We start from the raw sequence: 27,307 nt of genomic DNA on the forward strand, positions 1-27,307 counted from the left end.
TTGTGAACATGAAGCAGCTCTGTCAAAACACAGCTCCATTTCTGCCTCTGATTGGAGGTCATCTTTTGTCTTAGCCACCATATTTCACAAGAGAGTTATGGAAATGGTTGGAGTTGCTACAATATATTGCTTGACATTTACTAATGCTATGGTGAGGGTCTGGACATTTTTTTTATTTCTTATATCCCCATTTGCTTTTCAGTATTATCACTTTTACAAAGCTCTGCCAGCACCATTAGGTCCTATCAATCATATTGACAACCCAACATCTTATGCCAATGTGATGTATGTAGGTTGAGGTGGGTCTCAAACCTTAACACTATAAACACCATGGGTTTATTCTATATGTAGCGGACCAACAAAAACAATGACATTGTGAAATATACACAGAAGAGTAGGACCTAAACTACAATTTCTTGAAGAAACTTCCCACTCCCACCCCCAAAGCAATAAAAGAAATGAAAATATCAAATTATGGAAAGGAAGATAGCCCCAGAGACAAGAAGTTAAATCCTATTGCAGCCTAATCAGTCACATACCCCTGTCGCTAACATACCCCTTCATTTTTAATTTCATGAAATATTTGGCAAATATTTGTATAATAGGGTTTAAATTTAGACTTGGATCACTTGGCTCCCAAGAGCACAAATGAATTAGTTACTGTCTCCTGTTAAAACCTGGCTTTTCATCTCCTAAGAATACTAAATTTTGAAGGACTGTCCCAACTGCTTCATTGACAAATAGGCAATATGTTGTATTGCTGCATGATGCCCAAGGGTTTGAGCTAATCTCAACCCCATGCATCATGTTGGCACAACTGGAAGGGCTGGCATTATGATTTGCAAGGTCCCAAGGTGGTGGCAGGAAGAGAATCAGACCAGGAGTTGTCTAGTGCTGTAGGTGTAGCATGCAGCAAATTTCTCTATCCCTCTTTGGTTCCACTTCTAGTGAAAGAGTCTGAGTTGGGGTATGAATTGCAGCATTTGTGGGGCGCTTAAAGAGAAGAGCCTCAAACATTTAACTAGTTTGCTGTGTGGTTAAGGCTAGATTTTCCTGAAGGGCATTGAAATCAAGCAGCCATGTGGGGCAAAAGAGATTCTCCCAGCTGCAAATATCTAGTAGACTCACTTGTGTTTCAGAAAAAAAAATCACTACTTGGCTGGCAAAAGTTCTGCAGTCAGATATCCATTTCACTAAACATACAGGGATAAAGGAACTGGCCCCAAACTATTGGGGCATGGACATAATTCTTGCACAAAAAGACTAAGTGTTTATTTACATCAGATTAGCAATTTTACAGAATGGAGAAAACTGTTTGGCTCTCTGTCCTACCCATTGCTATAAGTGGTGGTATAAGAACTATGCATTTGTTCTCATTTCAGTACTATGATGGAAGATTTCTATTTTCAATTTTATTCATTAATAGGGTTCACAGTCTTTGTTTTATCACTGATATTTTCTGGCCCTTTAAATTTAAAAATCTGGGGTGGAATCCTGGATCCACTGACGTTAATAACAAAACAACCATTGACTTCAGTGGGGTCAAGATTTCACCCAAGTTGCCCCCTGGCACTTCCTCGGAACTTAAGGTTTTAGACACAAAAAGGATGAGTTCTGAGCTCTGGATTCCTACTATGCCTGTAACATTAAGAGCACTTCTGGCTGGCTAGTAGCATCATACAAACTATCATTCCAGTACTTAGAAAATTCCCCTGATAGCTGGTTTAACATGCCATTTCAGTCTCGAGAAGACAGCTAGTTCTCTTAACATGGAGATCATGCTCTTCATGTTAGACTCAACATACATTTGGAGGTGGTGGAGAGGAGGTTAAACATGGGGAAACAAGAGTCCAAAATGAAGAGAGATAAGAACTTCATGTGTTATTTATAGTCCTGAACTCCCTACCTCCAGAAGGCAAGAGCCTCTACAGCATACATTGCTAGCAGAGTTTAGCTGAGAAAATGAAAATGAAATCCTTAGGTATTTGGAGCCTCTCAATAATACAAAAACCAAAATGAAAAGAAAAACATCAGCACACCCTGACCATTGCATGGGGTATATTTTTTTCTCTTATTTCTGGGGGATACAATCCTCCTCTACATCTCCAGGGAGTCACAGAAGACCCAATGTTGAGTGTAATTGGATCATTTTTGCTCAAAGAAGAAAGGTCATGCAAACTGGATCCTGCAGCCCATGCCACTGACTCTATGGATTCAGAAATTTCAAGGCCAGAAGGGACCACTGTGAAAATCTAGTCTGATCTCCTGTATAACAGAGGCCATAGATAATTCCTTTAGCACTGAGCTTAAAAAAATCCCATCTTGATTTAAAAATGGACAGTGATGGAAAATCCACCACGACTCTTGGTAAATTGTTCCAATGGTTAATTACTTTCAATGCTTAATATTTACATGTTATTTCAGTCTGAAGTTGTCTAGATTCAACTTCCATCCATTGGATCATGTTATACCTTTCTTTTGCTAGATTAAAGAGCCCATTATCAAATATTTGTTCCATGTTGATACTTATAGACTGTGATCAAGACACTCATTAATCTTCTTCTTGTTAAGCAAAATAGCTTGCACTCCTTCAGTCTATCACTATAAGGCATGTTTTTCAGTCCTTTAACAATTCTCATGGCTCTTCTCCAAACCTTCTTCAATTTATCAACATCTTTCCTGAATTGTGGACATCAACACTGGACACAGTATTCCAGAAGTGGTAGGCCAGAGGTAAAATGCTAGGGCATGACCAAATGGTCCAAGCATTGTTTGAATCTATTGGCCACCCATACTTTGTAATGGCAGCAGTGATCGACCTATGACGTTTAAAGTGAACAAAACACTTGTTCTGGAGTGGGCTACAACAGATTATTTTGATGACTCAGGGAGGTGTGGAAGAAAGCGTTTTTGTGGCTGGGGGATGGCAACGAACAGTTTAGCATGAAAATCTTGCTATGATTACTTTTGGCTAAGATGAATCAAGCCTGTTTTGATATCAATTACTACTACATCAACCGTTAATTTTGTTTCATTGTCATGAACTGCTATAATAGTCACAGAACACCCACTTGTGACCAAGCAGTTCAGATAACAGAAACATGCAACAATAGCTAGAATAATAGCCACCTCTTCAACTTGTCTCTGTAGTAAAGAAAAAAAATGATTTTCTTTTCATCTTCCTTACATCAGTTTCGATACCATACACACTGCTAGCTAACAAAAGACAACATCATTTGTTTCTTTTAATGAAGACAATACTGTGCTTTATTGTCCAGCAGGAGTAAAAAGCATGATGACTCAAATGGTGCCATGCAGACATACGAAAAAGAAAAATAAAAGCTCAGGCATAGGTAATAATAAAAATACATTGCAGAGGCAGCTGTCCACAGATCAATACAGGTATGTGCTCCCAATTAAAGAATTTTCTATCTGCAGTGATGGTTCCATTTGAACAGCTGGTAAATATTATATAGGTCAGCCTCACAAAGAACTACTCACCCACTCAACAGAGGCAAACATTTTATTCTGACGGGAAAGTAAAATATTTTTTATCATCATCAGAGTAACGGATGAGCCAGTAAATTTCCATGACACTTTTGCAAGGCTGCCTTTTATCATCTAATTTACATATCATTCTAATAATAATCCACTCCTGTATGTCAAGGTTGTCCACTTCCCTTAGAGTGGAGGATTTGCACAGCAAGCTGTGGAGGTTTGACATAGTTCAGCAGCACACACTGTTATTAAAAACTAAAGAAATCCCTCTGGCTTTCAGACAGATGTATAATTAACTAGCCAAAATGGCTGAAGTGATGCCCAGCCATGCATTACAGAAACTTCTAACAGAGTAATAGTTGCAGAAAGGGCGGTTCCAGTGGCAGCAGCAGACTATGGAAGCCAGGGAAGGGGAAATGACAGCCTGCTCTTTGTTGCCATAGACTGCACTGGAATGAAGCTGCTGCAGAGAAATGTGTGCCCTGATTGCTATTGATTGGTGAACTGGTATAAAAACATATAAAAACTGGGCCCAAATCTTTTACCAATCTCCTGAAATCAACTTCAAACCTTTTTTCCCCCAGACTGACAAGAGAGATGGAGCAATATACATAGTACTCATGGTCACAAAGAGTCCAATTTTGCCCCTTCATCTCCAGTGTTAGAGGGATTCTTACCCATTTATTCCGGTGCATGAAAGAGGGGGCAGAATTTGCACACTCTGAACAGCAAGTCTGTATCCTCGTGCACCGTGAAGCTTCACAATGACCTCAATAGAGTTGCTTACAGCAGTAGTGAATTTGGCCTAGGAAATTTGGTGTTAAAGATTCAGTCCCAAATTTTCAGACCTGGATGCTAAAATTTAGCTCCTATATCCATATCTGGACCTTGGCTATTTAAAACTTGATTCTGGCATTTACTCCCCACTTTGATCTGAAATGACCAAAATCTGTTGATTTTGGGGGCATGTTGCACAGGGAGTTTTGTGAGGGAGTTCTCCAGGTGAAGGAGCAACTACATGACCCTTGAAGTGAGTTTCTTGGTTTGTTGTGTACTTGCTTGCTTGAAGATTATATTATGGTCTCTTTGGGGGCTGTTTGCTGAGCCAAGCAGCCTGCAAAGCTAGGCCGAGAGTCTACTCAAAAGGCTCTAGCCTGCTATCCTTTGATCCCTAGTCCCTTTAACATTCCCTTGACAAGGGGGCAAGCCTAATTCAGGGAGAACAAGGGTTTATGAAGGCACATCCTAAGTGACCAGAGATGACAGGCAACAGGGGCAGCAAACAAGGGAGTTTTCTGCGGGGCTATGAGAGGCAGACACACCTAACAAACATACTCTCAACTCAGGATAATAAACCCACCTCAAAAAAATACCCCTTCAAGAGTAAAAATAATGCAGGCAAATATCCATCAGCAGAACAGGGACTATTGAGTTTATTGCATTGAATGCAGTATGTACGATGGGCATGTGCTGTATGTGTGCGTGTGGTGCAAGCAAGCCATGGCCCTCAGAGACAGAGTACAGGAGACAGAAAAATAGATAGATGCCACTTTCAGGGACACAACAGAGTGTTTGACAATCTCTGTGCTGTTAAGGAGGATGAAAGTCTTAGGGAAGGAGAGCATCAAGCTGGAGCAGAGGGAAACTTGGGACCCTCCTTTCAGATGATGTCATGGTATCCTCTCACACTAAGGATACCCCTCCTGGGAAGGAATGCCAGGTACTAGGACGGAGGTGGCCAAACTATGGCCTGCGGGCCACATCCGGCCCACAGGACCATCCTGCCCGGCCCCTGAGCTCCCGGCCGGGGAGGCTAGCCCCCAGCTCCTCCCCCACTGTCCCTCCTCCCCCGCAGCCTGAGCACTCCGCATCGCCAGCGCTCTGTCTTGCCGCTCTTGCTGGGCAGCACGGTGGTGTGGCTGGCTCTGGCATGGTAAGGGGACGAGAAGCAGGGGGTCCCAGGGCGGCAGTCAGGGGACAGGGAACAGGGGGCGGTTGGATAGGGGTGGGAGTCCCAGGGGTCCTCTCAGGGGTTGGAGGTGTGGATAGGGGTTGGGGCAGTCAGGGGACAGGGAGAAGGGGGGGTTGGATGGGGGGGTGGGGTCCTGGAGGGCAGTTAGTGGCAGGGGTCCCAGGAGGGGGCGGTAAGGGGACAAGGAGCAGGGAATTTGGATGAGTCAGGGATTCTGAGGGGGGTGGGAAGTGGGAGGGGGCAGATAGGGGGCAGTGTCAGGCTGTTTGGGGAGGCACAGCCTTCCCTACCTGGCCCTACATATAGTTTTGCAACCCCAATGTGGCCCTCGGGCCAAAAGTTTGCCCACCCCTGTACCAGGAAGACCCAGGTAATAATAATGGGGGACTTGATTATTACAAATATATTGTTGGATTTGTGATGACCAGGAGAACCGTGCGGTAAATTGTCAGCTGTGAGGGTTGCAGATTTCACGAGATACCTAGACCATTAAAAGGAACAGTCACAAGGGTGAAATGCCTGCAAACTGCATATTTAAAAACAATACCATGATATAGGACCAATCTAAATAAATAAAAACAAACAGGAAGAGGAATAAAAAATGCCACCATGGCAAAACAGCTGAGTCATAGAGTCAGTTAAAGGCAAAAATGCATCCTTTAAAAATTGCAAGTCAAATCCTAGTGAGGAAAACAGAAAGGAGCATGAACTCCAGCAAGTCAAGTGCAAAAGTATAATTAGGCAGGACAAGAAAGAATTTGAAGAACAGCTAAGGACACAAAAACTAACAGCAAAAAACATTTTTAAGTACATCAGAAGCAGGAAGTCTGCAAAATAGTCCGTGGGGCCACTGAACAATCAAGATGCTAAATAAGCACTCAAGGAAGACAAGGATGGAAGCTAAATGAATTCTTTGCCTTGGTCTTCACTGCAGAGGACAGAGTGTGACATTCCCCACACCTGAGTCATTCTTTTCAGTTGACAAATCTGAGGCACTGTCTCAGATTGAGGTGTCAATACAAGAGGTTTTGGAACAAATTGCTAAATTAAACAGTAATAAGTCACCAGGACCAGTTGGCATTCACCCAAGGGTTCTGAAGCAATTCAGAAAAGAAAGTGCAGAACTACTAACTGTGGGATGCAACATGTTGGTAAAATTAGCCTCTGTACTGAATGACCAGAGGATAGCTAATGTAATGCCAATTTTTAAAAAAGCTCCAGAAGCAATCCTGGCAATTATAGGCTGGTAAGAATAACTTCAGTACCAGGGAAATTCTCAGACAGAAGTATAAATGTGGTATGTTGGGGAAGAGACAACACAGCCTTTGTAAAAGGAAATCTTGCCTCACTAATCTATTAGAATTATTTGAGGGGGGTCAACAAGTATACGAACATGGGTGATCCAGTGATATAGTGTGCTTACTTTCAGAAAGCTTTTTACAAGGTCCCATACCAAAGGCTTTTAGCAAAGTAAGCAGCAATGGCATAAGAAGGAAGGTCCTCTCATGGATCAATAACTGGTTAACAGATAGGAAACAAAGGGTAAAAACAAATGGTCAGTTTTCACAATGGAGAGACGTAAATAGCAGAGTCCTCCAACAATCTGTACTGGGGCCAGTGCTGTTCAACATATTCATAAAAGATCTGGAAAAAGGGGTAAACAGTGAGGTGGCAAAATTTGCAGGTGATGCATAATTATCCAAGATAGTTAAGTACAAAGCAGACTGCAAAGAGTTACAAAGGGATCTCATAAATCTGGGTGACTGGGCAACAAAATGGCAAATGAAATGCAATGTTTATAAATGCAAAGTAATGCATATTGGAAAAAAATAATTCCAACTATACATACAAAACAATGGGATCTAAATTAACTGTTACCACTCAAGAGAGAGATCTTGGAGCCACCATACACCAAAACATCAAACACTGCAGCGGCAGTCAAAAAAGCTAAGAACTTGAAATTGCCCTGTTCTCTTTGTTCCGTCTGAAGCATCTGGCACAGCCTACTGTCAGAGATGGGATACTGTACTAGATGGATCATTGGTCTGACCCAGTATGGCCATTCTTAAAATAACTGTCAGGGCACCAGGAGCTGGGGATAGGAGTCTTGTTCGGTATTAAAATTGAAATATAAATACATGCATATATATTTCTATAATTGCTGTTCCCTAGTGATCTTCCATATTCTAAATATAATTTTCAGAAGCATAAATATAGCCTTCTCTTCAATGTGGCTCAATCTGTCACAGTTATGATGGTAATTAAAAGCCAATACCAGATGGATCCCCTTTGATCTACATTTTGTGAAAGTAAGCTTCCATTTGCTAGGGATGGCTCGAAGCATGGGCTTAGAAATGTTTCATTAATATGTGCTTTCAATTACTGGTGATATAAAATTATTTTACAGTTGGAACTCTAAATGTCTGACCATTTATTTACATATCTTATTCAGCTATGGTAGCAAACCTCATTACTAAGTGTGTACCACAGTTTTTATTGAAGGTTTGTGACTTCCCCCTCTTTCTTAAACCCTCTGTTCTTCAGGAACATTTGCATGAGTCGGGTGGCAAAAATTTGGAAGACTTAGTGGCTTCAAGATAGAACAATCTCAGGGAGTGAATTTTTTTCATTTTCTGAACAGTTTTTTGTTTAACATCTTGTTATTTATCTGAAAGAGCTTGGCCTAGAAACTCCAATATTATTTTGCTCATTTGCCCAGAAATCACTAGTACAGAACATTAAATTAGTATTAACTATTATTATTGTTGTTGTTTTAGTAGACTGAGTGGTTAATTTTGGATATGTTAATATGGAATATTTGAACCATACCACTCAGCAGAATTTTATACCTTCCTAGTAAGCTTTATAGAGTTTACCAACTCCAATTAACAAAAGATAAGGTCCAAATTTTCAGAAACAATTTCCTATTCTGGATATATCAGTTTTTGACTGCCCAACTGGATAACATAGATCTAGATCCACAAAGAGATTTAGGCACTTAACTTCCACTATGGGCATCTATTTACAAAATATATATCCTCAAAATCCATGTTCATCTGCCACATAATTCTGTGGGTGCCCAAAGTCCCTAGGCACCTAACTTTCCACTGGTGAAGTCCCGTAAAAAGCCACTCAGCTCACACCTAAGCCCAGCAGGATCCATAAACTAGTCGTTGCCCCACATATCTCTGAAGCCACTTACTGGAATGGGCCCTACACAAACAACACTGCAGAGTGTCCTAACCACTGGGCTGTGGGTTATTCTGGAGCACATAGTTCCCAATCTCTGCAGCTGAAGCTGTTCCATTGTATATACATAATTAAATATCCCCTGGAACTGGGGGACTGGAACCCATGTAGTTACCCTAACCACCGGGCCGCACAGTCACGCACATGCTCTCTGTCCGAATTCATATTTAATTATGTATACAACATCTAACACAATTAACAGGAGAGCTTGAACCAGAATAGCCCATAACCAAGTAGTTAGGGTTCTCACCTGAGATCAGAGAGACCCAAATTCAAGTCTATTCTCCACATCTGGCAGATGAGGGAACTGAACCTTCTAAATTCTGGGGGAGTGCTCTAATCAGTGAGCTAAAAGTTATGAGAGCCATAGCACCACCCTCAGCTTCTCCTCCTTGTTTTTTGAAAGAAAGGGCTTTGCTGCCTAACTCCAGGAGAGGGATCATGGCTGTGAAATCCAAGAAGAGGGAGGTGCCTCCCTCCAGATTAGACTTCAGTGCCTACATCCCTTTGAGGGCTAGGGGTTGGGCTACACCTCACTCCTCAGCATATCCTCTTGGCTTGCTTGGGTAACACTCCACTGAGCATGCTGGATCCCCTTCTTAGGTGCTTAACTCTCTCCATTCATTGTTCAGGGGGCCTTGGCATCTAACTCAGGGCTGTGGAAATAGGCGACACGAGATCAAGTCCCTCCACCCCCAAATTTCTGCTCAACCTGAGGTGCTCTGTCATTCTGCTGCTGTCCTCCCCTGCCTCCCCCGCCTGGGCTTGGCTGCCAGGGAGAGGGATCGAGCAACCCGGGGGCCCCACAGCACATTTCTGGCTCACTCAGCCCATCCCCAGCAGCAGGGCCTGGGCGGGGAGCAAAGGGGGCTGACCGCCACTGCCTACCCAGCTGGGCTCTCTCTCAGGCAGCTGCTGTTCTGTCCCACTCTTTACAACATGACGCTATCAGGAGGCACAAGTCATCTATGGCTGTGGATTACACCGGGTGGCACAGTGCCTAAAAGTTAGACATTGAGATGCTAAGTCTAAGTCCCCTTTGTGGATCTAGACTTTAAGATCTGATTTTTAGTGGCATTCAACTCTTAGTATTTCAACAAACTCCAATCGGAGCAGCAGGAACTTGGCACCTATCAAACATTTTATCCAGTGGTGGAGCCAAGTGACCCCAGTCAGGAATAGGGCCGTGTTGTGAATGGTACTGTGCAAAAAGAAGGTGGACTTGGACTCAGCCTGCAGCACAAACAGTGGAAGGAAAAAACAGAGTTTCACAATTCCAATGATTGCCCTTCCTTCCCTGTACAATGGCTGCCTTGAAAGTAGGGGGAAGTGGGTGGGTATAGCAGCTGAAGACACCAGCAGAAATTGGAGGAGGAGAACTGTGTGTATAGGAGAGAAGAGAGGGAATTAATAGACTTCTCTCTTATTACAGAAGTGCTTCCTAGATGGGGAGTCTAAATCTGGGGAGCAGACTGGCTAGTGGCTCTCTTTAAAATGCCTAGCTGGCTTCTCATCTTCTTGTGAACATGAGAAGCCACACGAGCAGAGATCCTATTCCTTTATCCCACCATGCATAAATAGTGCAGAAGCACCAAGGGATTTTCTGGAGAGTGAAAGCAGAGAAATGAATTGGGGGGAGGAAGAGGAACAGAAGGAAGGGAAAACTGCAAAGGGAGAGAGAAAGAAGAGAGACACCCCACATTAGTGGCCATTTCTGAAAATTTAGGCCATTTCTCAAAATTTGAGTTGTGCAAGGTAACAACTCAATGTCCTATACTTAATCTACTACACCACAGTGGCTCCTAGGGAAGTCACTTCACATGGGATCCTCAATGTCCCCATCTGTAGTGTGGATAGCTATACTTACCTATTACTGCTATATGAAAATGCAAAATATTTTTAATGTCAGTCAGTGGAAGAGTCAGGATTGGGCCCTATATTAATACTGCTGTTGTGAAGTACAGTTCAAGTATCCAAACATAATACTAATAAATAAAAATAAAACTGTCATCATCATGTTTAGTTAGACCTAATTAACTTGCACCAGATCTGGGCAAGATGAAATAGGACATCACTTGCCCTTTTTGAATATGTCCCTACAGCATCTTACATGCATTATACCAGGTTTCTATAACATTATCTAGACATACATTATAATAGGTTATATAGTAATATACACATGTGTTATAACAGGTTGCTATAAAATTACTTATATCTTGTTATACTGATAATGGTCTATGCCTTACATTGCCTTTCATTATCTGTCATACAAATAGCCTCCAAAGAGATTTTCAAACTTCAACAGGCTGTACAAAATATAGATTTTGGAATGGTTTTACTCACTACTGGGATGCAGATGTCTCTGGGGAGAAAAATGCACAAACTGTTTACAGAGCACAGGGAAACTGCACAGAGCAACTGCAGCATCTTAGATCAGCAAGGAAAGGAGAATGCTGTGTCTTACTGGAACTGCAGGCAGACTTTAGGCACAATAAGCATGATGTAAATACCAAACTTAGAATTTGGCCAGGCAACCAGGATTAGCAGCCCAACTGTTGTGAAAGATGCCAAAAGATACTCAATCACCATAAGAGCTTAGGAACGTGGGTTGTGTTTCATCCAAAAAGAAGCAGCACAGTGCCTCCTCATAACAGTGTGATGGGGATTTGGGGGCTAGGAAGGAAGAGGGCCACCTCTCGAAACACCACAACCTGAGGCACTAGGGGATCCTCTAGAACTGTCCCATCAAAGTATACTGGCCTACCACAGTATTCTCAACCCAGGGAGTGGGGCAGGAGATCACGCTAGTCCAGGTGCTTGTGGTGAAGAGGAACATGAAGCAGAGAAGAGAGCAGTGGGGGTGGGAAGACCTGAATGATCCTGATGGGAACTTAAGTGATGCTAAGCCTTGCCCTTGCTCCTTCTTCGGGGTGAATTTCACCCCATGTTAAGAGCTGTTCAGATTCCATTGTTCCCCACAGGGCAGCATTCACAAACACTGACATCCTCTTCTAGTTTTTTAAAAGAAAAAGATATGAACTACAGCAAAGGATTCTCTAGTGCTGCTAACACCATGACACCATGTGTTGACAAGCCTTAATGCTGTCTTCTTCACACAGTTCACTGCTAAATTCTGAGAGTAGCTTATCTTGGACCAGTGCAGACATTGTTAACACTGAGAGGAATAATACTTTGCCATTCCTAAACACTTCAGCCATAGACTTTAGACAATGTTTCTCAATATTTACAAATGCAGTAGTAAAAAACAGCATTTTTTAAGATGAAACTCTATTCTTCAGATGGACCACTTTTATGAATGCTTTACTGTTATACTGTAGAATCACATCTTTAGTTATCCATGAAATCCGATGTATATTATTTTGATCATTTTATTCCCAATTCTGCACACCCATCTTAATAGAAGGCTCACGCCCAAAGAGTTTGTCTTCTCTACATACTTGCTGCAATTGAGCCAATTTTGAGTTACTTATCTTTCTCGGGCCTAACTTAAGGGAATGTGATCACACTGCACACTGTAAAAAAGCAGCTGAGTTCCACACACTTGCTTTAATGCCCTGTGTCCACACTGGCACTGCATCTAATCATTGGAGATACAAAGGTTTTTAAGGACCTATTCCATGCAACATACCTTCACAGCCAACTGCGCAGTTCTATGATGGGTTTCATGGGCTATAATGATGGAACTTATCTGCCCTCTCTGAGGATCATGGGCAGAAATGATACAGCCCAAGAAACCCTTCAGTTCAACTTAACTGGCTCCTGGCAGGATTCAGATACTTTGCTGTCATCTTATGTTGGAAGGCGTGGTTCCTGTTCATCCCAATAACCTGGGCTGTCTCAATATATGTCTTAAAATATAAAGATTCTTCCGAACTGCGTTATCCAGTGCCACTTCCAACAGATAACTCTCCTTTGTCCTTACTAATTGGTTTAGCATTTAGCCCCACTGTTTAAAACAAAACAAAACAAAAAAACCCAACCCTGCCCCTCAAACCATTATGGTTACCAATATAAGTACCTTCTGATTACTTGAGTTGGGGATCCTGTGACACTTTCTCAGGCACCCAGAAATATGAATCACCTTGTTATCTTCCTGCCTCAGTGAGGGAGATATTTGCTGGTGCCAAATTGGATGACAGCTCCCAGTCACCTCAGACTGTTAGCCACCCCAGACAAAACTTCTCAGGATTCTGCCTGCTCTTACTTTGTCTTGCAGGGTAACATTTGGTGCACCCCAGGTCCTGAGCATTTCCTTGGAGTATCCAGCCTTTGTCACAGAAAGTATACACACCAGCTTGTTTCATTCAACTAAGAATTCACATTGTGCATAATATTACAGCACTGAGATCTACTTATGACAAAACAAAGAGGAGTTCATTAATGGAGTTTTAAGTGATACTGAGTAAGAATAGTAGAAACAGTATTGGTTACAAATGATACAAAAGTATAACAGGCTTTTAAGGCTCCAAACATAAGTTTAGCGAGCTACAATCCTTTGGCTAAAGTAGTTTGCTCACCCTCGAAGTTTTTCTGTAGAGCTTGCTGATTTTCAGTCAAATCAGGACCCCGATTTTCATGATTCTCCCACATCCTGTCAGGGGGTCCCTTCAGTAAATAGATAAACTGTCTTTTTGCTTCACCTTATATTTCCCTAAAACTCACTGTTATAACACCAGAGACTAAACAAACCCCTTTGACCTTGGTCTTCCATGCTGAGTTCACATTTCCCTCAAACCCCATCAACCTATTTTCCTGTTGCATTAATATGCAAATAGGGCTTCCTTTGTGTTGGCTTGTCCTGCTTACTTTACCTCAGAGATCTAGGCTGATAGGTAAATCAACATTCCTTCATCTGGGAAAATCTTATTTATTAACCCTGGCTGTTTAAATATTTTTTTTTTTTTTACATACAGACAACGTCTTGCATGACGCCCATACGTGCACCTTGCAATGCTTATGATGACCAATACAAATAATCTTTTATTTCATAGTTTATATTATATTCTTTATAGATAAAGACTATGACAGCGATGGATTAGGCATAGTGAGTTTATCAGGCCTGATAGGAGTTGCTGTTGTGACAGTGAACCCTTTATCAGTTGGCACTGAGGGGTTCATAAGGTCATAGATGCATTAACTAATAACGCTAGCTACAGGGAAAAAGCTTCAGCCCCTGTCTCCTGCTGATTTACAAGGCTTGTAGAGAAGATATTAGAGTAAACCAATTGCCAGAGCTGGATTTTACAAGAAAAATGGGCCAACCAAAAAATGAAATGAAATAAAAATGAGCAGGGATACATCTGCTCCTTCAGCAGCAGAGAAGAAACTGTTTAAAAAAAACCCCACAGGTAAATTTCTTCTTTTAGCTAAGATTACTGAGGTCTTGTCTACACTTGAAATGCTGCACCACTACTGCTGTGCCACTGTAGCGCTTCAGTGTAGACACGACCTATGCTGATGGGAGAACCCCTCTCATTGGTGCAGGTAATCCCACCTCCCCGAGAGGCGGTAGCTAAATCGACAGAAGAATTCTTCCGTCAACATAGTGCTGTCTATACTGGGGGTTAGGTTGGATTACCTACACCTCTCGGGGTATGGGTTTTTCACACCCTAGCAACGTATTTAAGTTGAAAATTTTCTAGCATAGAGTAGGCCTCACTTAAAGAGAAGTATAGAAATTTTATATGCTTATCTGGATTTTTGGGAACTGATTCAGATTCTCCTAAAAATATAATGTAAACATGATTTACATATAATTCTGGCTAGATTACGTTTTTAACTAACAGTGAAATTTTGGGATTTCAGAGGAGACATCAGAAGAGTGACAACCATATATCGGGTGCAAAACCTATTTTGCTGTTGTAGGTCAAGATGACTAAGTTTGGGTAGCTATAATGCCAGGAGAATTTATTATACCAAGCCAGATGTTTCTACATGATTTGTTGGTTGAAGCAAGATTACCCTTAGTAAACATGGCTGCTGTCTAAAATTGTGTTACTTATGAGTGTCCTCAGAAAATGACTGCCCCTTGTACTTTCTGATACATTTGCCTTTATTTTTTCACTGAAAAAAATCACAATCATCATAAGCCTGACAGTAACAACAAACAACAACAACAAAATCCACTCATGCACTGCATTCTCAGAGACATCAGAGAGAGAGAGAAGGATGCTTCCTAGACATGAAAGAAATACAATTAAATGGGAATTTATGAACCAGAGAAATTTCAGGAATGAAATGGGAAATCCTGTGGAGAGGAATCTCAATCTTCAATCACATACCAGACTCATACAATCTTTGAAAAATACCAGTGATAGAATAAGAAGAAATGTTAAGAGGAGTTATACATTTTAGTTTACCAGTACTAATGTACATTAATACAAACACCCCATATGTAGAAGCAAATTCTGTCTTTTGTTGTGTAAGCAGAGTCAGGATGGGCTCCACCCTGACATCTGGTGGTGAGGTGTGGCAAGTTGTGGAAAAGAACTTCAGGGGCTGATCTCATTTGCATAGGCACACCCACCCCGCCTAGAATGAGGCCATAATTGCCCAAATGGTCACTTTGGCAGTTGTGGGATCCCCAGTGTCTCTGTTATTGGGGTGGGAAGAATAAATTGTTATTACCCTGATTATGGGAACTGTGCTTGGAACTGTACTTGGCCTTTTGTTATGATGGAGGGACTCACCATCAACTGAGTAGCACTCGCTAGGCAAGGGACATGGGTTCCAAAACTCTGTGAATTGAGAGAGACTTGAGACAGGTATTAGTACCTGGTGGTGTGGGCCCCTTTGTGAGGGCCTGAAACACCCATTGCACCTCTGTCTCTCTCCACTGTGGAATGTCAGAGCTAATTTTGGGTCTATTAAGAGTCTTGCTACAGGTACTGTGCTGCATTCACTTTGGCCTTATGGTGCACCAGCACTAAGGCTCCCACTACTATGAGCTGAAATCACTGAGCGCTGAAATCACTGCGCACTGTGTCAAGTAGTGGGGAGCCGGAAGATCTAGAGTGCAGCGGTGCTGTTCGTGGATAGGCTGGCGGAGTGTTCGTGAGACGGCGAGGTGAGCAGAGCTGTTTGTGAGACGGCGAGCTGTGCAGAGCGGAGCCGGTCGTGGTGGAGCGGAGCTGTTCGTGAGACGGCGAGGTGAGCAGAGCTGTTCGTGAGATGGCGAGCTGTGCAGAGCGGAGCCGGTCGTGAGACAGCGTAGCAGAGCAGAGCCCTGTGGGGCAGTCAGCTTCAGGACACGTAAGGTGCCCCTTACCTCTTTCCCCCCCACACAGGCACATTTTAGCCAGACTGGGGAGTAACACTCTGCAGATGAACTTTTGAACTCTGGGGCTGGACTTTTTTGGACTTTGGGTGATTTGTGGATTGCTGGACTTAAGAGACGTTTGGGTTCTGGGACTCAAGAACCCGAGGGAAAGGATGTGGCCCAATTTGCTGGGGTGGGTCTTTGCTCATGGTTTGGTTAATGAACACTAGTTGTGGTGTTTCCCCAATTTAATGCTGATGTTGTTTACCTCATGTTATTAAAGATTCTCTGCTACACGGAGACTCCGTGCTTGCGAGAGGGGAAGTATTGCCTCTTTGAGGCGCCCAGGGGGTATGTAAGATTTTCCCAGGTCACTGGGTGGGGGCTCGAGCCAGTTTTGCATTTGCTTTGATGAGAGGGAGCCCCTGTATACTGAACCCGGCCCTTGCTGCTATCAACTTGGCCTGGCAGAAGGGTTACAGTTGCATGTCTCCCATTAATCCCAACAGGAAGCCCATATGCATATGTAACATCCTGCACCCCTGAGTGGGTCATCAGCATCTGGGACCAAACCTGGGACCTCTGAATCTAAAAGCAGAAGTCTCTATTATCTGAGCAAAAAAGACCCAACATTCTTAGCCATGGCTGTAACAGGATTAACTAGTATATGGGGTATATATTATAATATCTAAAGGCACAATTTGGCCTATTTTTCTTTATTTTATTTGGATACCACAGTAAGGTGACATTTCACCACCACTAACAGTATTAAGGAGAGTCAGTCATGGGGCTCAGCATAAGTAGGCAGTTTCTATTCTCAAACACCTTGAAAGTTTTGTTTATTGTTACTTTCGAGTTTCTATTCATGTGAGATCACACCCAGAATTTCATTTAGACTTTACATGACCTCACAAGTTCAAAGCAAACTTACCCAGTTGGAGAGAGGGGTTTCACTTCAAACTTGGTCAAGATTCATTGAAAAGATTTGCAAATCTCAGAATCTCATTCTACAAACCTGGCTCAATTCAGGTAAGGACACATGAAATCAGATTAGTTTCCTGTAACTTCAGGTTTCATAAGGAGAGATTCATGGCTCATCTGCAGCCAGTTTATTTGATTTAGGTTTATTTAGTTAAATGGGTAGGTGGGACAGTTTTCATTGTGGTTTTATTTCAAGTTATTAAATCATATTTAATTGACACAAGGATGACAAACGTGTGTGAGACATTTTGCTACTCACGTGATCACATTTTTTCCTCCCCATAAAAGGTTAGTTTCCTTGTGTAACAAATTCTTGAACGAGCGATCCTAATTCACCTTCTAACTGCGCACAGCTATTTGGGTCAGCCTCCTAAATGCTATGTTTGAGATACATTGCTTAGGACGTGGCTCCACTTTCGAGTTACAGGGCAATAAAGGAGCCCCGGGTGCACTAGCTCACTACCCGTCCACACTGGCAAGGCACGTAGAATGCTCTGACTCCACGGCTACAGTGCTGCTGATATTCCACCTAGGCAATGTGTGCTGCACCCCCGCTGGAGCGCCGCGGTGCCAGTGTGAACAAGGTGTTGCATTACTGTGCTCTGATCAGCCTCCAGAAACGTCCCATAATCACCTTAAGTCAAGTGGCCACTCTTCTCATTGTTTTGGAATCGCTGCAGAAATGTGGATGGACCTTTGAAAGCTCCGTTTCTGACAGCTGGCTGCTTATCTGCTCCGAGACAAAGCAACCATTAGTGTGGAATGCTGTGTGTGTGAGAGTGGGAGATGGGTGGGAAGGAGGGTCTGCTGCTGTCTGAACTTACAAGAGAGAATGCTGACATGCTTTCAGGCCCCCAAAACCCACCCTCTCTCCCCCCACATACACACAACACACTCCCTGTCATACCTCACCCCAACCCACCCCCATTTGAAAAGCACGTTGCAGTCACTTGCATGCTGGGATAGCTGCCCACAATGCATCACTCCCAATGCCGCTGCAGGTGCCACAAATGTGGCCACGCCAGTGCGCTTGAAGCTGTCAGTGTGGACAGATTGCAGCGCTTTCCCTACTGAGCACTCCGAAGGCTGGTTTAACTCAAAGCGCTCTACATTGCAAGTATAGCCATGCCCTTAGCTACTTCTCCCGTTCCCTCATACATTAGTAACTGGGGGCGGGGAGAAATGACTTAAATCTGACCAAATTCTCACACTGTATTTCCGTAAACTGGAGAAAACTAATACTTTTAGCAAGTTTCAGACTAGCAGCTGTGTTAGTCTGGATCTGCCAAAAGAAAAGGAGGACTTGTGGCACCTTAGAGACTAACAAATTTATCTGAGCATAAGCTTTCATGAGCTACAGCTCACTTCATCGGATGCATTCATTTTCCACTGAATGTGTCCAATGAAGTGAGCTGTAGCTCACGAAAGCTTATGCTCAAATAAATTTGTTAGTCTCTAAGGTGCCACAAGTCCTCCTTTTCTTTTAGCAAGTGTTATCACTAAACCTTGGTAAAATTCCATAGTTCACAAGATATTGTCAAGCTCACCCCTAATCGTCACAGACTGGAGAAAATGGATGTACAGTATTTCTGTTTGGAAAAAATTGCTAGAATGCAGTTTCAAAAAACAAAATATGGAATATTTATCCAGCTTTAGAGTCTATAAAAATTTAGATCTCAGTCCTGCAAGAGCATATGCATTCACTTAACTTTAAATATGTAAGTAGTTCCATTTACTTGAGTGGAACTAAGTTAAAGTTAAGCACGTGTATAAGTGTTTACGAGATTGGGACTTTGCTGTTTATAGAAGGGAGGGAGGAAAAAGATCCTAACCAAAATCTTGGATCTGAACATGCCCAAGAACTGTACGATTGGTTCTTGACTGCACTGGCTGCTGGTGAGAGAGATTTTAATGTGAAGAAAATAGAAGTAATGTAAACAGATGTTCAACTCCTGTCTTCTCCTTGTTTATTCTACTGGATCACGGAACACAACTCACAAGGCTGCCAAGGGATGCATCCGATGAAGTGAGCTGTAGCTCACGAAAGCTTATGCTCAAATAAATTGGTTAGTCTCTAAGGTGCCACAAGTACTTTTTAAGGGATATCTAGTTACCAATCAGCTACATCTATCAAATACCAGGAAAGTAAACTAAAAGAAGAGGTGCTGAAAAATCATGATGCAAATATATTTCAAGAAATGTTTGGTTGTATAACTTTTTAAAGACAGATAACAAAATAGCTATTCCTGGGAATTGTACAGTTTAGGGCTCCTGTAGTGATAGTTTCAGCAGTTTCCATCTAGGTATGTATTCTTATGCCTATCATATTTAGTGACTTTTTATTTCTGTAAAATTGTCAGTAAATAGTTTTCACTGCATAGCATTCTAAATTGGGTCTTTGGGGAGGTTAAGCAAAGGGCTTGTAGCAGCTTGTGTAGCTGAAGTCTTCTTTTACAAATAGTGACCCCAAAAGATAGCCACATACTATTGTGGGCACAAGGATCATGATACACTCTGGAGCTCTTTTCATTACCACTGTCCCTGACATAGTTACTTTTCAACCATAAAGTGCCTTCAATCGAGAGATTTCAAAGTGCTTTAGAAATGTTGGTGAATTAAACGACACAACCCCCACTGAGATGTAGGAATTGGTATGGCAAAAGGTGCTAATGGCTTGCACATTACAGTTCATTGATGCATATTGATGGATAAAACTCCATAGAGTTAAAGATGCCATATATATTTTGTAAATATACAACTTACGCTAAGAAAATATTTGACTCTATGTTACCATTTTCTACACCAAAACGGAAACTGTCAAGACACCCAAATCTGCTATCACTCAGTAAAGGTGCAATAATAGCATCACTGTTTTATACACTGGGATAATGAGACACAGAGATGATAAGTGACTTCCCAAGCTTACCAAAGAGATCAACGGCAGAAACAGGAAAATAACTCACATCTTGGGAGTCTCAGCTTGTCTACACTTATAGCTCTGCTGCAGCACTATCCACGCAGCTCTCCCGTCAATGTTAGGTACTCCACAATCTCGTAGCACTGTTTACACCAGAGGTTAGGTCAGTATAACTACATCACTCAGGGGTGTAGATTTTTCCACACCCCTGAATGATGTTGTTATAGCCACATAAATTGGCAGTGTAGACCAAGCTTTAATTCTGAGCTCTGAACAAGTCCATCCATCCTCTCTGTTGTATCTTTCAAAGAATTAAAAAGACTTTAGTCTCTAGTGGTCTCTAGTGGACTCATCAGTGGTCCATCTGGTAACTTTCACAGCACTAATTACCACGTTAAAAAAGAAAATGGCAGGGGATAGATTTTCCACATTAAAACTAATTGGCACCATCACTGAAGAGTCAACACTCCTAAAATGGTCAATTTTGCAAACAAATGCCAAAGGGCATATCTGCACATCTGTAAACTCAATTAATTGCCTTAGTTTGTGTAGAGGCCAGGCATACTTTTATGCATATTTTTATTTCTTCTCCTTTAAACTTTTCAATAGGGCTAGAGGGTCAAATACAAACATGTATTAAAAAACAAACAAAAAATCGAAAGCTACATATTGAAAAAAATAGTAACCATACTATATTGGCGCAAGCTCTGTACCACTACACTGGATGAACTTCACTGACATGTAAACCCAGCATAAAGGAGCAGAATTTGACCCATTAATTCTAACTAGTGTGTTTTCTGGATGAAAATTTTCAACTTTGTTGGAAGTGTTAAGCTGAAGCTAGCAGGGAGCTGAGCTTTACTGCAAACTGATCTTTCAAATCTTCTACAGTAAATTATTTCCCATTTGCGAACAAACCGTATTCAATGATATTTTTACTAGCAGTTTACACTAGTAACTATTTTTTCCTTCAAACTGCTGTTTCCAGATAGCACTTTTATACCTATTTGCATAATGAAAACAAATACTGCTGCCTATCTATTCCACATTATAATCTACCACTACCCATAAATCTGTATGTCCTTTACTCTCAGTGAAATGATAGTGCAGTTATATTTCCTATTTTTTAAAAAAAATGTATTGTGCTACTACTGATGTGGAGAGGTAACATATTTTCTCACATGGTCTTATGCGGCTTCCTTTCCTAATATTTCTTCTCTCCTTTACCAGAGGCAAGCTGGATCTAGCACTTCCTGCTTAATGCTGAAGTCCAATCCTGCAACTCTTGCTCACATGAGAACTTCTCACTTTCAGGATTACTCTCATGAATAAAGGATGTAGAATTAGTCCCTTAATCTTCCTTTTGACATAATGAGATACATTTTAAAAACTTTGTAAATCAATTTATAGGTTAAATTTTCTTGTCAGTTATACTAGTGATGCCAATGAGATTGCACTGACACAAGTGAGAAGAATTTCATAGAATCATAGAATATTAGGGTTGGAAGGGACCTCAGGAGGTCATCTAGTCCAACCCCCTGCAAAAAGCAGGACCAATTTCCAACTAAATCATCCCAGCCAGGGCTTTGTCAAGCTTGACCTTAAAAACTTCTAGGGAAGGAGATTCCACCACCTCCCTTGGTAACTCATTCCAGTGCTTCACCACCCTCCTAGTGAAAAAGTTTTTCCTAATATCCAAACGAAACTTACCCACTGCAACTTGAGACCATTACTCAGTGATGAGCTGCCAAAATCTTAACAACAGGTTCCCTCCTCACCCCACAAGGGGGATGTTGCCCACCCCCGCCCCCTGGGACTCTTGCCCCATCCAACCCCCACACGTTCCTTGATGCCCCCCCCAGGACCCCTGCCCCATCCACCCTCCTCCCCTGTCCCCTGACTGCCTCCAGAACTGGACAGTAGGGTCTCATGGGCCACTGTAGTGGGTGCCCACCCCACCCCTAAGAGCCAGAGGCACCTGCCGGGGGGCAAGGTGGGGAGTCCTGGAGATGCTTACCTGGGGCAGCTCCCAGGAAGCATCTGGCAGGTCCCTCTGGCTCCTAGGGGTGGGGGAGCGTAGCTAGGTTGGGAGCAGGGGGAGCGGCTGCTCCTGCACTGATCACATCAAAAGTGGCGCCTTAGGCACTGACTCCCTGGGTGCTCCGGGGCTGGAGCCCCCGCGGGGAGAATTTGGTGGGTGCAGAGCCCCCACTGGCAGCTCCCTGCCCCACCCCCGGCCCCAGCTCACCTCACCTCCACTCCGCCTCCTCCCCTGAATGTGCTGCCCCGCTCTGCTTCTCCGCCCCCTCCCCAGGCTTCCCGTGAGTCAGCAGTTCAGCAGGAAGCCTGGGAGGGCTGAGAAGCAGATGGCGGCTTCCCACTCAGGCCGAGGGTGGCGGAGGTGAGCTGGGGTGGAAAGCGGTTCCCCTGCATGCACCTCCACCCCCCGGGTTACCAGCTGCACCGCGGGAAGCTCTCTTCGCGCCCCCCTCCCCTGCCCCACTCACCTCTGCCTCCCTGGGCCTGAGCGGGAAACCGCGGCCTAATTTTCAGCCTGCCCCAGCTTCCCGTGTGAACAGCTGGCTCGCGGGAAGCCTTGGGGGGCAGAGAAGCAGGCGGCGGCTTCACACTCAGGCCGAGGTTGGCGGAGGTGAGCTGGGGTGAAGAGCGGTTCCCCTGCGTGCCCCCCCCACCCCCTGGGTTACCTGCTGCGGCGCAGGTAGCCCTCCTCGCACCCCCCCTGCCCCAGCTCACCTCCACCTCCCCGGGCCTGAGCGGGAAGCTGCAGCCTGCTTTTCAGCCTGCCCCACCTTCCTGCACGAACAGCTGATTCACGGGAAGCCTGGGGGGGGGCAGAGAAGCAGAGCGGGGCGGTGCATTCAGGGAAGGAGGCGGAGCGGAGGTGAGCTCGGGCCGGGGGTGGGGCGGGGAGCTGCCAGTGGGTGCTCTGCACCCACCAAATTTTCCCCTTGGGTGCTCCAGCCCTTGAGCACCCGTGGAGTCAGCGCCTAAGGCGCCACTTTTGGCCGGTTACATTTAGAAGCCCTTTTGGAACCAGTTGTCCCTCACGGAACAACCGGTTCTAAAAGGGCTTCTAAATTTAAGAACCGGTTCTAGCGAACTGGTGCGAATGGGCTCCAGCTCACCACTGCCATTACTCCTTGTTCTGTTATCTGCTACCACTCAGAACAGTCTAGATCCATCCTCTTTGGAACCCCCTTTCAGGTAGTTGAAAGCAGCTATCAAATCCCTCCTCATTCTTCTCTTCTGCAGACTAAACAATCCCAGTTCCCTCAGCCTCTTCTCATAAGTTATATGCTCCAGTCCCTTCATCATTTTTGTTGCCCTCCGCTGGATGCTTTCCAATTTTTCCACATCCTTCTTGTAGTGTGGGGCCCAAAAGTGGACACAGTACTCCAGATGAGGCCTCACCAATGTCGAATAGAGGGGAACGGTCACGTCCCTCAATCTGCTGGCAGTGCCCCCACTTATACAGCCCAAAATGCCATTGACCTTCTTGGGAACAAGGGCACACTGTTGAGTCGTATCCAGCTTCTCGTCCACTGTAACCCCTAGGTCCTTTTCTGCAGAACTGCTGCCTAGTCATTCGGCCCCTAGTCTGTAGTGGTGCATGGGATTCTTCTGTCCTAAGTGTAGGACTCTGCACTTGTCCTTGTTGAACCTCATCAGATTTCTTTTGGCCCAATCCTCTGATTTGTTTAGGTCCCTCTGTATCCTATCCCTACCCTTCAGCGTATCTACCACTCCTCCCAGTTTAGTGTCATCTGCAAACTTGCTGAGGGTGCAGTCCACGCCATCCTCCAGATCATTAATGAAGATATTGAACAAAACTGGCCCCAGGACCGACCCTTGGAGCACTCTGCTTGATACCGGCTGCCAACTAGACATGGAGCCATTGATCACTACCCGTTGAGCCCGACAATCTGGCCAGCTTTCTATCCACCTTATAGTCCATTCATACTCCACAGGACTCTGCCAGTCTAAATCTCGCTTGGAGGTAACAACCAGTGATCCCCAGTTCCCAAGTTCCCCAGAGACGTGTCTCTGCAGTCTCTAGACCCTCTCACTCGACACTGACAGAAATTATTAAGCTTGCTGTCTGCAAAGAGACAGTGCACACCCCAGCCTGTTAGGTTCACTAAGGACTCACTTTTACTTCAATGTAACGGCACTGAGATGGTTTATAGTAAACCTAAGAATAACTTTATTAATAAAAACCAGAGATTTGAATGATACCAAGCAAGGATAAAGGAGATAGAAAAGGGTTACAGACAAAACAAAAACAACATCCTTTCTAGTGCCTAAAATTTAATTCTAACAAGCTATGTCATTGACCAGCATCCTCACATCCAATTAACAAGCATCTCCAGCCCTTCCTGGTAGGAGGATCTGATGTTCCCAGAATCAGAGGGTGTTGTCCTCAAGAGCCAGGAAGACTTTCTGTCCCCTGGTGTGCTCACTACACTATTTCCTCTGCTGCTTGTTAGCGTGATTGCTTTGTTTACATGATATGTAAATATACTTTCATAGCCATCTGTTTGTAATCAAGCCGGTCACAGAGATAAAGCCACAGTCCTTTGTCTATGGCAGGCTTGACTTATGCACGGCTTCCCGAACACATTTTAGGAACATATTTTCAGCACACATACATAACTCTTTATACACACGCCGTACATAACACACAGTGCTATTCCTAACCAGCGTGTCACTAATTTCATATGATACTTTACTAAATACACTTTTATAATATGATAATATTGTATACAATCACTTGATTCAATTGCATATTTTGGGGTTCAGACCCCCTGTTTCTCCACTGGGGTATCTGGAGCCTGATTGTCATAAAACCCTGATAGGACATTATCCAAATTCAGCCACTCCAGTGTTTTGTGTTAAGTGTTTTTGTAATTATTATTATTTTATTGCGTGTTAACAAAGGGAACCATGTTTCACCTTTGGTTTAATCTTTTTTCATTTGGAAGCGTCTCTCTGTTGATGAGAGAACTGACTGACAATTGATCCCAGTATTGTAGTTCAAGGGCAAGTCAGTTACTGCTAATATAACAAATCACCATAGTCTGACAATTGGGAGTCTCATCCCAGCCAAACAGTAAGACAGACACAGACTCAAATCATAATACAAATGGGCTGCTGAACATTTTTGTATCTGACAAACAAGGCAAAGAGAACAGAAGTAACAGTAGCTCAAAGTCAGGTCTCAAGAGCTCACATTTTACTATCTGCATTGAGCATGATCAACAGAATTAGGCATGCGAGCACTCTTTGTATTGTCAGTGTTAGCTGGTTGCTGGAATAGGTAAAGTTATGTTAACCTGGAAATGATTAGTAACCTGGAAGTGATTAGTAACCATCCTCTTTTTTGAGACAGTTCTGGTAGGTTCACAGTTGGTTCCTTTAAAGCATCTATCTTAGGTACTTCACATGGACCCCATTGCCATAGTATCTGAGTGCCTGACAATTTTTAATATACCGATTGGAGCTGGGGAGGAACTGGATTTTCCCTCATGGGAAATTCCATGATTGGGCAGGTGTGGGTGGGAGGGGGGAGGAGAGTGTCATTCTAAAATGGAACAAAGCCAAAATATTTTTAAAATTTCCTGTTAAACCAATTTCTGGAAGGAAAATGTTTCAGGTCAATCAAAATATTTTGTTTCAATAAAATCAAAATGTTTCATTCTGACTTTGAGTTTTTAAAAATGTTATATAATACAAACATTTAAACATTGAAACAAAATTTCATTTCAAAATGGAAAAATTGAAACGTTCCATTCTGAAAAGTTTGAAATGAAACCTTATCAGCATGCACCATTCTGTTTCCCCACCCCATCCCTCTTGTGCAATTTTGTCAAAATGTCCATTAAATGTTTTGCTTTTGACTAATTTCCTGCTGTAAAAGCATTTCCCCAGAAAATTTCTGACCAGCACTAGAATTTATCCTCACAAAACCCCTCTGAATAGGGACATACCAGATAGGGAACATAGGGACTAAGTGACTTGCCCAAAGTCACGGACAGAGGAAAGAATTGAACCTGGGTCTCCCAAGTCCTAATCTAAGCACCATAAAAACTGGATCATCTCTCCTCACTGCATTTGGTGGGCTGCATGGATTGTATCTTTCTGTTCAGTCTTTCCACGTAAGAGACCCATAAAAATATCTGGAGATTGAAAATACAATACTACACTGGATAACAGTGCAATAATAATAAAAAAGACTGAATAAACATCAAACAAATGTAATTTTTAACCTACTGACTACTTCAGTATGAAATAGATGAGAATTTTTTAATTTAATTTATTTAACAACTGGCTAGATGCCATTTAACATGGGGTTGGGTGAATGTGTACTCATGGAACTGAATTGATACGACTATTTCCCCAGTTAAAGCAATAGTCATTCCTATTCTTTACCATTAAGCTAATCTGATTTTCCAGAAGTTACACTAATAAAGTGTTGCATCCGATGAAGTGAGCTGTAGCTCACGAAAGCTTATGCTCAGATAAATGTGTTAGTCTCTAAGGTGCCACAAGTCCTCCTGTTCTTTTTGCGGATACAGACTAAGACAGCTGCTGCTCTGAAACTAATAAAGTGTTGCATCCCCGGTAATGGTTCTTAAGGCAGGTCTGCAGGATTGAATGCTGTACGCTTTGCTAGTAAAATTGAATCCCCGAGAATCCATGGATCAAATTCTGTCCAGTTATTAGCTGGCATCCCTACAGGGCCAGAGAACAGAACAAGACCTTAGAACTTAACAGACCCACCAAGCAGAACTTTTTAATAGAGAAAAAACAATTTACCTGGATCTTCTATAGCTAAATTCTTCGTTAACCACTGAACAATGTCTGAACCTAGGAGAAAAAAAAAATTTTTAGTTTAGTAAGCTTGCCCTTTCTATATTCTTCAGTCATACCTCCCTGACACCATAAATGTACAGGTAACGTGTAAAAAGGAACTAATGTTGAGTTTCTCCAGAATCAACTGGACCATTTTATTTGTAGAGAACACCCCACAATTTCGACAAAAGAGACACATTATGCAAACTATTTTTTTTCCAAATCAGGAATACTGATGCACAATTTCATCGTGCAAGAAGCATGTTACTTATCTGACAGTAGTCTATATTTTAAAAAGAATAATTATTGTAAATTTTCAGGGACAAACAAGCAAACATTGTATTACATTCTTGTACTGACGTGCAAAAACAAACAAAACCCTTTATCAAACAAGACTTAAAAAGGGTTAATGCAGCACACATTGTAATTGCATATATACACACTCATATCTATGGAACAGCTCAAGTCTGTATTCTTTTTTTTAGCAATTTCCAAAATCTCTATTTAAAGATGTTACTGAAAACCTAACTCTTTGATT

The 27,307-nt window shown here is 42.8% G+C and overlaps 1 protein-coding gene across 6 annotated transcripts in view; it reads right to left on the minus strand.

Moving 5' to 3' along the window:
* Positions 1 to 27,307, minus strand: part of RGS7 (regulator of G protein signaling 7) — a 420,392-nt gene that overhangs the window by 94,898 nt on the left and 298,187 nt on the right. For 5 of the 6 annotated variants that reach the window (XM_077811869.1, XM_077811867.1, XM_077811868.1 and 2 more), the window contains exon 3: positions 26,734 to 26,784. The exons of the other annotated variant lie outside the window; for it this stretch is intronic. In XM_077811869.1, the coding sequence (XP_077667995.1) occupies positions 26,734 to 26,784 (51 nt within the window). The remainder of the gene's footprint in view (positions 1 to 26,733; positions 26,785 to 27,307) is intronic. 6 annotated transcript variants of the gene reach the window in all.

The sequence above is a fragment of the Eretmochelys imbricata genome, chromosome 3 (genome assembly GCF_965152235.1).
Source record: "Eretmochelys imbricata isolate rEreImb1 chromosome 3, rEreImb1.hap1, whole genome shotgun sequence".
NCBI lineage: Eukaryota > Metazoa > Chordata > Testudines > Cheloniidae > Eretmochelys > Eretmochelys imbricata.